Source organism: Myotis lucifugus, unplaced genomic scaffold (genome assembly GCF_000147115.1).
Source record: "Myotis lucifugus unplaced genomic scaffold, Myoluc2.0 scaffold_326, whole genome shotgun sequence".
Lineage (NCBI taxonomy): Eukaryota > Metazoa > Chordata > Mammalia > Chiroptera > Vespertilionidae > Myotis > Myotis lucifugus.
The window spans coordinates 425,541-437,709 of NW_005871374.1; the positions used below are offsets into that span (position 1 = coordinate 425,541).

General features: G+C 35.3%; 1 protein-coding gene across 16 annotated transcripts in view; it reads right to left on the reverse strand.

Annotated features, from left to right (window-relative positions):
- The window catches only part of PCDH15 (protocadherin related 15), a 537,899-nt gene that overhangs the window by 258,630 nt on the left and 267,100 nt on the right, over positions 1-12,169 (reverse strand). For all 16 annotated transcript variants that reach the window (XM_023764291.1, XM_023764288.1, XM_023764290.1 and 13 more), the window contains one exon: positions 3,064-3,270. In XM_023764291.1, coding sequence (XP_023620059.1) covers positions 3,064-3,270 — 207 coding nt within the window. The remainder of the gene's footprint in view (positions 1-3,063; positions 3,271-12,169) is intronic.

Below are 12,169 nucleotides of genomic sequence, written 5' to 3' on the forward strand. Positions count from 1 at the left end.
ATAAAAAATGTAAATATAAATAACCACAAACTGAGATATGGCATACAGGTATACACTAATAAAACAAACAAACAAACAAATAAAAATAAATAAATAAAACACCTTTTCTAGTTAGTACATTTAAAGTAACAACTTTTTCCAAGGAATAGTCATTCCTTAATATTCTGAAAAAGAAACATAACATACATGATAGTATAGTAATATTTATAAAACATATATCTTTAACGCTGTATTGTATGTATTAGATTTCAAAGATACCTTTATTTTGAAATAACACTATATGTAGGGATGTGAATTGACATGAAATTATAAGTGAATCGACAAGTGTAACCTCTTTTTATTACTATTCCCTGTTATTTTTTTATAACCAAGATTAAATAATCAACTTTCAATGGTTCTGCCACTGGAAACTTGGTGGTCTCAGACATGACTTAAAAAATCTTGTGCATTCCCGTTATACCTATATTCTAGACTATTCTAAAACTGTGAAGAGTACTTAAAATATTTAATTATGATTCTCATATCTGTACATGATTATATCTCTAATGTCTGTAGAAAAGAGCATTAGTAAAAACATTTTATTTACTTTTTTTCAGTTTCACAGTGACCCTTCTGACTCAAAATATATTCTGTGAATAACACCACAACTCATCAATCTCTGTTACTATTTCTTAAAACTTTGTCTTAACTTTACACACATTTGAAGAAAGGAACTCCACTTAATTTTTGGACAAATAAATCCAAGTCTGACCTGTGCGTGGCATTTGTCTTTAGGCGTGGCTGCTCTTGAGCAACTCTGGAGAGCCAACTCCTGCTGTGAGGACTTCTCTTTTCATGCCTGATGCTTATTCTCCATTTCCATTGCCAACACCTCTATGAGGGGAACAGTCTCTGTCTATATCCTTAAACTGCTATCCCTATTTTGATTAATTTTACTAACTCTGACTCAAAATCAGCAAGATTTTACCATAGAGTAAAATTCTTGCCCGTGAGTGAAAAAGGCCTTGAAGTTTTATATTGTTAATTGAGATCTTTAACCTCATACTGACCATATTTTATTTTAAGATTTACAGACTGTGTGACCTGGAAAAAGAAGTGATTCAGAAGGGCATAAACCCATCTTCAAACACATTAATGACCATTTTGTAGATTTATTCTGTGTGCTGACAAATGGAAGAGATAAGGAATAATGGATGAGTTACAAAAAGGCTGGTTTTAACTCTATATAAAGAGCTTTCTAAGAATTAGTTGCCCAACCAAGGGATGGGCCATATTGTGAAACAGTTAATTCTATATAACTAGAAATTTTGATGTATATGTTAGATATACTCATTCTATAAGCTTATTTAAATTATAAATATAAAGAAACTATATTGGATATTTAAAAAAATCTTTGCCACTTTGGGATTAGATATATTTGCTTACTTTCTGGGCACCTAATGACAAGTATTCACTGTAGGTAATTTTAGATAAAAGATGGGCTTAAATAATAAATAAGTGGCCAGACACACATTATTTAATTACTTGACTCTTTTACAGAACACATTAATCATGCTTCTGTCCCTATATATGGGAGCACATAAGGAAAAGTTTCTCTCCAAGCCCAGCCCCTCCAGCCCCAAATGAAGGAACAGGTCAAGGAAGCAGTGGTTACCACCATATACCTTTTGGATCACAGGTGATTGGATAAAATGGGGATAATTGGTGGTCACAGTATTATACAGCTATTGTGATAAAACCAGAAATCAGACCCAGGGCTGACTCACTCCAGAATACAAACGCCTAAGGACCACCACATGCTGTTCCACCCCTTGGAAACAGCTCAGGGGAGTTAAGAGCTTAACTGGCGTTAAATCCAGCAGTAGAATTCTAGGTGCTGTTTTCTAAAAGTTTTAGACCCAGGAGTTTCCCCCAGGAGAAAACAAATCTGAAAGTGTCCTCTTTTTTACTAAACTGATAAAAAAAAAAGCTCCATGTGATGAGATTTCAGGGACAATCAAGACCTGTCCTGTCCAATAGCGTAGCCACAGAACATTTTCATCATCACAAAAGTTCTCCTGGACAGCACAACTGGAGAGGTCTTTTTGAGTTGTAAGTGACAAATCAAATGTCCAGCATGTCTAAAAAAAAAGACACACTGGAAAACGCTATAGTAGTCACAGAATCAAAGGAATATCTTTAGGATTAGTATAGCTTTGGGGAAATCATAACTTAAAAGCAAAACAAAACAAAACAGAAAAACACAGAAACCCAATAGGATTCTGTCTGTCAGGCTTCATTCTTTCTCAGTGATAACAGATTTTCTCTATGATGTCAGCAAGCATGGCTCCAATGGCTTCAGGTTCATTCGCACTTCTTTAATGCTAAAGTCTTCCAGATTGTCTTTCTTTCTTTCTTTTTTTTTTTTTTTGTAGTCTTCCATTTCTTGGGAGGACTCTGACTGGCGTGGTATAGATTTTCTGCCCACCATTCAAAGCAATTACTCTGGCTAAAAAGGCGAAATACTATGATCTACCCAGTCAGGACCATTTCCCATTTATGTGGCTAGTATCAGTGCCAGAAAAACAGAGGGCAATGATGAGTGGAGTGGAGTTAGCATCACAGTTACTGACAGAAGTGTAAGCAAGTCATCTGCCTCAAATGCTTTTTTTTTGTAATAACACACTATCACAAAAGTCCCCCAAATCCCATCCCAGGACTACCAGCATGATTTTTTTTGTACTTATTGCATAATGGCATAATTTTTCTCTATTAACAATTATGTAAATTGTTTTAACCCATATGAATAAATAAATGTGCCCTGATAATTTAGCAAACTACTGAAGAAACATTCATTTTCTTCCTTATACTGAATATCTGTAAACTGAGAAAAAACAGCAGCTGAATTAAACCTACCTGTTAAATCTTATCTTTGATATAGAATTAAATGACAATAATAAGACTCTCATTTATATTTTTCTCTATTCTATAGCTCATGTAACCAGGTTTTTATAACATTTCTTATTGACCTAAGTATAACAAGAGACATGTTAACAAAATGAGCAAAATTTACATTTAACTTACATCTTCTATGTCCTTGTCTAGAACCACAATTCTTAGAGGGGTGGTCAAATTTACGCTGTCGGAAATAGTTGATCCCACTGGGGCAGATTCTAGGATGTAGCCTTGATAACTGGGCATCGTGAAATACGGGCTCTGATTGTTCTCATCCAGTATTTCAATATGTAGACTGGCAAAGGCAGGGAGAGGATGACCATTGTCCTGTTCAGCCTAGAAAAGAATAAAAACAGGTTTAAAAATTCTAAGTGATGGGATCTTTCTGAGTGGCACTTTTGCAGTGGTTCTCAAACTTCTGGCCCTTTAAATATAGTTCTTCATGTTGTGACCCAACCATAAAATTATTTTCGTTGCTACTTCATAACTGTAATGTTGCTACTGTTATGAATCATAATGTAAATATCTGATATGCAGGATGGTCTTAGGTGACCCCTGTGAAAGGGTCGTTCGACTGCCAAAGGGATCGCGACCCACAGGTTGAGAACCACTGAATGGGGACTTGCTTTTGAACTGGTATCATTACGGAAAGAAGAAATGCTTTGAAAGTAAGAGGGACTTAGAAAATGAATGAGGAAATGGTTTCATCAATTTTTTGGTCTTTTGTCATCAAAATCAGTGTATTGTTTTAAAAAATAATAACAATAATAATTGCAATAAATTATTGCAGCTGTCACTACATAGTGTTAGGAGATAACTGCTTACATGCATTTAGACATAAAATTGAGAAGTGAAGATATTTCAGTAAATTGCTGATAAAATATTTAAATAAAAGACAAAAAAAGATTCATTACTCAAAGTATGATACTTATTTTTATCTCTTCCATGTCTTCTCATTCCACACTAATGATTAAGTCCCCAAATAATTCATAATTCTATATAAAATTAATATATTTAGGCCTTATTTGAGCTCTCATAAGGAACAGAGATAATTTCAATAAAATATTTTAATACTTGTAGAATTTCAAATATATTTAGCTAGCAATGTTATTAAAGTAAAATTAGTATTTATGTATTAGAAATGTTTTCTTGTATTTTTTCTGTTTAGTTTTTTAAATGATGACAATTTATATTTCTAAGAAATTTTCCTAGAAAATCTCCATATGATCATGTTGTGAGTGGGAAACACCAACCTTTGCTATTCTTTTAAAAAAAAATGTATATTACTATACAACCATACTGAAGTAATGTGTAGCCTTTTCTAGAATCATGCATTCCAACTTTTTTTTTAAGGGAAGACTTCATCACAATTGACTTCAAACTTTAGGAGAAATCATTGACATAAGTCAATAGTATGCAAATTTACTGAAATAGATTCAAAGTATTTTTCCTAAACTTTTATTGATGTTTTCCCAGTTGTTGCAATAGTTGTATTTTGAAATCGACTCAATGTAAAAGTTAAATCCTTTATATTAAACCCTGGAGTGCTTTTCTAGGTTAAGTAGATTATTTAATCCAGAGCCTATAGCAAGGTCTCCAGAAGATAATTCTCACTGCAATTTAGCATTTTCATCACTTAAGAGAGTAGGTAACAATCACAGTGGTGTTTGAAAGCACTGGCGACTTCGCATCAAGAAAAATTACATTATCACTTCACATTACTGTTACTATTGAAGCTATACTCTGAAATATAAATTTATGCATATAATATTTTGAAATTATGGTAATTATTAAACCCATTGTGAAATAATGTTCTATAAAGCATTGTGAAAAAATGAACCTTTGATTTTTAGTATTTTGATAACTCTATTTTAATATATTAGATTTCCATTTTAAGGTTATATAGTTTACTTCATTCATTTAAATTTTCACTTGGCAGCAGATTGCCAAAGTGGCCCAGTGCACAAAAGGTTTATGAGTTCGGCACTAAGGACAACCATACTGAAGTAATGTGTAGCCATTTCTAGAATCATGCATTCTTCACACATAACCATATTGCTCCTGACAACATACATATGGATACGCTCATTCGACATCCAGTGGCTGTGATTAATGTGTGCATGGGAGCTCTTCTGGGAGTGACCTCTGTGACATACAACAGGCTTTTGAACACAGCTAACCAGGACAAGAGATAGTCTATGCTTAGAAAACATCACTTTTACAGTAAATGAAATTAATTGGTCCATATGAGGTTCCAACACAATGACCTTGATCTGATTAAAGCAGGATCAGTTCATATGCAGATCCTTCTGCACAGGATATTTTTTTTCTCCATCCCTTTATTTTGTCTCTAGTCCACAAGCCATTATCTCATATCCTGGACATAGGAATAATGCTATGGAAAGTAACAGAATTGATCACTTGTCCCCTTCCCTCAATAAACACACACAAACACAATGTATGAATGGTGAGGGGAAAGCAGAAAACATTCTATAACATGAAAGAGGCTGATATTGTTACAGTCAGCTCATACTAGTATGGTTTTTTTTTTTGTTTTTACAGTCAGCACATACGTTGTTAATTTTTACTACCAGCTGGGAAGCCAAAAACAAAACAAAACACACAAACGTATTATTTTCATGATGAAAACAAGTGAGTCAATAAAACAGAAATAAAAGTCAAATTAGACGAAAAGAATCTAATCCCCCTTATCTTTAAAAACACCATATGAAAGCTCTGCCTGTTACTGCCCTAACATTAGTTTGTTGTTAATATATGACTAATATTTTTGGTTTGCTACTACATGGTTTGTCCTGTGTTGGGTGTTTCAGAGGTGCTTGTCAGATATCAGTCTCCAAAGTCCACAGTCTTAATTAACATACTTTTGTTATTATGGAGAAGCAAACAGTTGGTTTTATGTTCAAGGCCCCACTGTCTGTAAGTAAATGAAAGACGAGGGCCCAGACACAGGTGTCCTGATTCATGACACCTCTACAGGGAAATTCACCACACGTTTCTCTAATTCAGAGAATATAAATGAATATCCAAATGTAAGACAATGGGAGAGATTAGTGGTAGGAAAAATATTAATAACATAGATACTCCAGACAGAATTAGAGTTTAAATATGGCACTTAAAACAAGTTAATATTATTATACTTTGCTCTTTAATGGCCCCATGCATCAAATCTTTCAGCCAATACTCTTCTCTGATGTAATATAAATAGGAATTCATAAAAATCTAACTTAATTTGTTCTACTGTAACCACGAGTGTGTGAGGTAAGTATAAAAAAGCAGGTCAAGTGAAACAAGGTGGTATTTTAAAAAATAATTTCATCCTATAACATTATTTATATCTATAAAGTCTGCAGTTACAAGTTAAATATATTTAAAAGCCAGCTTTTGTTTGGAGAATTTCTGGGCATGAGTCCCATTTTCAGTAAAATAAGACCAAAGTGAAACTTAAGCCAAACAAGCAGAAGAATAAAAATTACACTGCCTAGTTACTTTGGAGGGAAAACATTGAAAGAGACAAACCATTCCATTTTCAATATTAAAACAACAAGTAATAATCTCTTAGCTCAAGAGGACAGAATACAGAATAACTTTTTTCCTGCTGGCTTGGCAAGCAACTTAAATTCCACAATCTCTAATATGAGGTCTGTCAAGTAGATATAATAATTTGGGGGGAGGAAGGAAAGAGGAAATGAGACAGATCAAGATATTTAAGTAAATTCTAGGAAAAAATAAAGAAATCACTTTTTCCTAGAAAGTCAGGGGTTTTATTTATTGTGCACCTATAGTGCCCACTTTTTTCATCTCATTTTGTCTATACCAGCCGTGGGCAAACTACGGCCCGCGGGCCGGATCCGACCCGTTTGAAATGAATAAAACTAAAAAAAAAAAGACCGTACCCTTTTATGTAATGATGTTTACTTTGAATTTATATTAGTTCACACAAACACTCCATCCATGCTTTTGTTCCAGCCCTCAGGTCCAGTTTAAGAACCCATTGTGGCCCTCGAGTCAAAAAGTTTGCCCACCCCTGGTCTATACTCACGCTTCACAATTTTTTCTAAGTCAACTTCAGTCAGGCTTTCGCCCGCGCCACTCAAACACGGCTTTTCTTGTCAAAATCACCAGTGATTCCTACATTGCTAAAGTAATATTTACTTTCAAACTTCATCTTAATGGCCTGCATATAAAACTTGATTCACTAGGCTTTCATGACAACTTTTTCTCTTGCTTTTCTTTCTACATTATTATGTATTTCTTTTCATTTTCAAGTCCTGGATTCTACTTTCTCCCCAAATTCTTAAAGTCAGGTCTGGGTAGCCTTCTCTTCTCATGGCCTTAAAAATGTTAGTAACAGGACTCCCAATATACATCTCCAGCCTGAACCTCTCCTCGGAACTCCGGAATCTATATCCAACTGAGTACAGAGCAACTCTGCTTAGATATCTAATAAACATTTCAAATGTAACCTCTGTGAAAATGAAATTCTCATCTTCCCCATCACAAACCTGCTCCACAGTCTTCCCACTTGATAGCAGCTCTATTCTTTCACACTTGCTCAAGCCAAGAACCTGGAGGTCACCTGCACTCCTTGCTTCTTTTCATACCTCACATGTAATCAAGAAAGACTTTTTATTGACGATAACTTTGAAATATATGCAGGATCTCACTACTCACCCCTTCCACCGTCACCATCTTGATCTCACCTATTATCATTTTCACCTGGATCACTTGAATTGCTCTGTCAGCTTCCAACTGCGCCTGTAGCCTATTCCCTGATTGCAATTTAGTGTTTTGGTTACATGATAGCCAGGTGATTTCACTTATTTCATTAAAACCCTTCAATAATTTCCAACTTGTTTCAGGCCCTAGGGCTCTGATCTATTACTTCTTTTATCATATGCCTCTTCACAGTCAATATTCTCTGTCCTTTTCCTGGACACCACATCCCTTGCTATCAGTAAAGCTTTCCACACACAAAGAATGAAATGCCTCAAGGTTGCCTTTCCTTGCTAATAGCAGGCTGCTTATCTGACTGAAATAGTGGCAAGTCTACCCAGCTACCCAGGGTTCATGGAGATCCCTTAACCCTTTATTTGTAATTCAAAATTTAAATCTCAAGTAGAAATAAAATATTTGGTTTGGAGAATTTGACTGGGTGACTAAATTTACAATTCCATTTTGTCTTTTTTTTTTAATTGATTTCAGAGAAAGGAAGGAAGAGGGAGAGAGAGGTAGAAACATCAATGATGAAAGAATCATTGGTCGGCTGCCTCCTGCAAGTCCCCTACTGGGGATCGAGTCCGCAACCCACGCATGTGCCCCTGATCAGAATCAAACCAGGGACCCTTTAGTCCGCAGACCAACGCTCTATCCACTGAGCCAAACTGGCCAGGGCCATTTTGACTTTTTGATTAGTAATTACATTCACTTAACATTCTTCCCTAATCACTTTAGATTTTTACAACATATTTAGTTAAGCTTTCTACCAACTTATTTAGTATACTGCACTGACATGATTAGTTTACAAATTTCAAACAGCCAGGCATTCAGACGTTTGCCTTGGATTCAAATGTAAATTACTTGGACTTTTACTTAAAAGCCAATGTTCATAAAAATCAAAACATTTCCTTGAACAAAGACAATACATTGTTATTGAGTTCTTTCACTAGCAGAAAATACATGGCTGTGGAACATATAACCTCCTAAGTTATTTTCAATAAAAAAACAAATAAACAAACAAAAACAGTGGAGATGCTCTAACCGGTTTGGCTCAATGGATAGAGCGTCAGCCTGTGAACTCAAGGGTCCCAGGTTCGATTCTGGTCGAGGGCATGTACCTTGGTTTCGGCACATCCCCAGTGGGGAGTGTGCAGGAGGCAGCTGATAGATGTTTCTCTCTCATCGATGTTTCTAACTCTCTATCCATCTCCCTTCCTCTCTGTAAAAAATCAATAAAATATATATTTTTTCAAAAACAGTGGAGAGTGCATGAAACTCTTAAGATTCTTATTTTAAAACATGATACTTTAATTCAGTTACTTAAAATATTTTCAAAACAGACAAGAATAATCTATAATGTTAGAATCTTGTAGTGGAGTTCTTAGGTGTGTGTGAGCAATTGTGACTAGGAGAGAGTGATGGTACATCAGGGATATTTGTAATACATATTTTTTCCCTATATCTGGGTGTTTTACTTATCTAGATGTATACTTTTCTGTATATAAGTAGCATTTCAATAAAAATGTTACCGAACATTGCTATATACTTGCTCCCCCAAAATGTGCAGAAAGAGTACCCCTCCATTTTTCTTTAGGGAGGTCTTAGGGAGAGATGGCCGTGGGAAGTATGTATTTTCTGGATCAAAGATCATATTAATGTTACTAATTAATTAATAATTATAAATAAGTGCTTTCATTATTTCTTGACCTTTCTTAATGAAATTATACTTCCTTAAAACCTATATGGACTTTATTTATTTAAACTTGAATATTCTAAAAATTAAAGAATGTATAAAGAGTTTGACAGCTAGCCTATTTATGATAGTTACCAAAAATATGAGAACTTGTAAACTACACAATAATTTATCAGATAAAATACAACAAATTTTTATGTGTATCATATAACTGACTTGTTTATAATGCCACAAATGCAGCAACAAAGTATACTCTTAGTTGGAAAGAAATACACTTTCTGGTTGACAAAAGAGAAAAAATATTGTCCCTACTCAAAATATAGACAACACACTCCCAAAAAGGATTTATGATAACAAAATAATATCGACATACTTCCCTAGAGAATATTTTAATAAATTGAAGTATATTTTACTTTCACTTGTAAGAATATGCCCATTCTGTTTATAATTCATTGCAATAAAAACATGAATCCTCGAAGCTCCAATATACCTTTAAATAATAAAAATATTTTTTTCTTTTCTTAGAGCAGTAACTGGCACTAAAATGATTAACACAATTTTGAATGATTTAAAAAATAAAAACTCAAGCAATTTGGGGAAAACCACAAATTCACTAAACTGTCTATTCACACATACATTTGACTATTTGGCTAATGTTTTGAACATGAGAATCATCGTGGCTATAGATGGCAAGGCAGGCCAGAGACAAAATTATGGTAATGTCAAAATAGTAACTTTTTTTCTGGAATGCTTCCAATCATGTTTTATTCCCCTTATTTTGCCCTGCCTTATGCTTCCCCATCTAGCAAAGGCCTATGCTGGGTTGATCCCAATCCCATAGAGTTTTCTCAACTGAGGGGAAACCCACTCAAGCATCTTATGTGAATTGGCCAGCTGGAATAGACCATCCTGGAATATTGTAATATCAATAAGTCATCATATCAAACAATAGATCTTTAAGCAGGTTACTTTTCAGAGCCCGGAAGACAGAGTTTAATGTTTCTCCTTGTACCAGGCTGTTCTTGAGAAAAATCATAGTGATTAGCCCTATTTAGCTTGAAAGCTTTTAGATATTCCCTTCCAATTTTAGTATTCTATGCAACAAGAAGAAGCTTATGAAGAAAGATTACTTGGCAAGACTCATGTAGGAGGGCTGAGATAGCGTATGTGTATGAAGGGGTGTGCTGTGGGGAGATAGGGCAAGGACTGCCCTGAACTGTTCATTTGAACATTGTACAATACTGGTAGTTGGACTTGATGTTGCACTCTTACAATGACCTTTGCAGACAAGAAGGCTTTGGCAAAATCAAAGTACTGTGACGAGAATGAATATATTGCTATTCTTCTGCCAAGCAGTTGCAGGTCACCTTGTGAGGAAAGAAAGAGTGTAAGTAAAATATTACCTCTGTGTGTCTTTTGTCAGCTTGCATTTTGGACAGTCACTGTATTCACTGGCTGTGTTCTCTTTCTGTTCTGACTAACACAGCTGGGTGAGTAACAGCATAAGACAAGAGGACACCAAACCTTCTTTTTACTAATTTCCATAACTGGCCTAACAGACATTGAATTCAACCTAGTACTTAAAATTTGTAGTAGACAACCAGGATGAAATAAAAGAATACAGTGTTCTTTTTGAGGAAACAAAATAATGTTTTATGTGGCAATCTAACACATTTTAAACAAATAGAACATAAAATTAAAATAAAAGATGAACATTTAGCAAATGTATCCAATCTTTCAATGGATATCCAAAAGTGTGATTCATTCAGAGATCCATGGGAGGGTTGCTGTTTCATTACTAATAAGAACTAATGCCTGACATTTCTGTGGGGTAATTTTCTCTATAATGTAGAGGACTTTCTCTCTTCCTCACCTTAAAGACCTTGTTATTGGGCAAAGGAAGTGAGCTTATTCTTTACTGTCCTGCTGAGCTAAGATGTATGGTACATGTGTGCTTCATTCTTTCAACAGGAATCCCCAGGGACTGGGAGAGGGCATGACTAGAGGAGTTCCAGGATTATGAAAGTGTAGCATCCACCGCATTTGCCTTGCTTCCTGTGCCTGGACAACATCAGCTCTGATAGTTTTTGCTTCTCCTAATCCTGGTTCACTGAAGGCTCCTATTCAATCTTTCCCCAAGGGAGTCCATCCCTTTCTTTTCTCCCTTTTATTTCTCTCCTTTTTGATACACTGTCAATACTCACACTATAGCAGAAAGAATCATAACTTACACTTCACAATCTTCTTAACGGAGTCAATGAGTGTTGGTAGGACTTTCATTTTCATGGGAGATGGCATCCTTTTTATTTTAGAAGGGATGACGGATGTTCTGTGACCTGTCACTCTGTCTGTCTGTCCCTGACATCCGTGATCGGTCAATTGATCAAGTTCTCTGTTGGAAATTCACGTAGGGGGCATATTGTCAAGTGACTTGAAGACAATGTGCAGCAGCATGGTCTGTTTTTGTTTACTTGTTTTAGCAATACTTAGTAGGCAATGTGGGGAGAGGGTAGGGTGCAAGGAAAGGGGACTTATGTTTGTGAGATGTGTGTGAGATGATGGCCATGAGGACGAGAACTAGAGAACTGCTTTGAGCATGGAGAGTTGGGAAGACATTTGAGAATGAATTCCAGAGGCGTCCAGACAGGATTTGAAAACTGACTGGATGGGGACATATGGAAGCAAATACCTAAGAGGTACTGGGAGCTCCAAGCTTGGTGAGTGAGTGGCTGATTATAATATTATTAATGGAAAGAAGGAAGCTTAACGTTTTAAAAGGATGCATGTAGTTTACTACATTCTTAA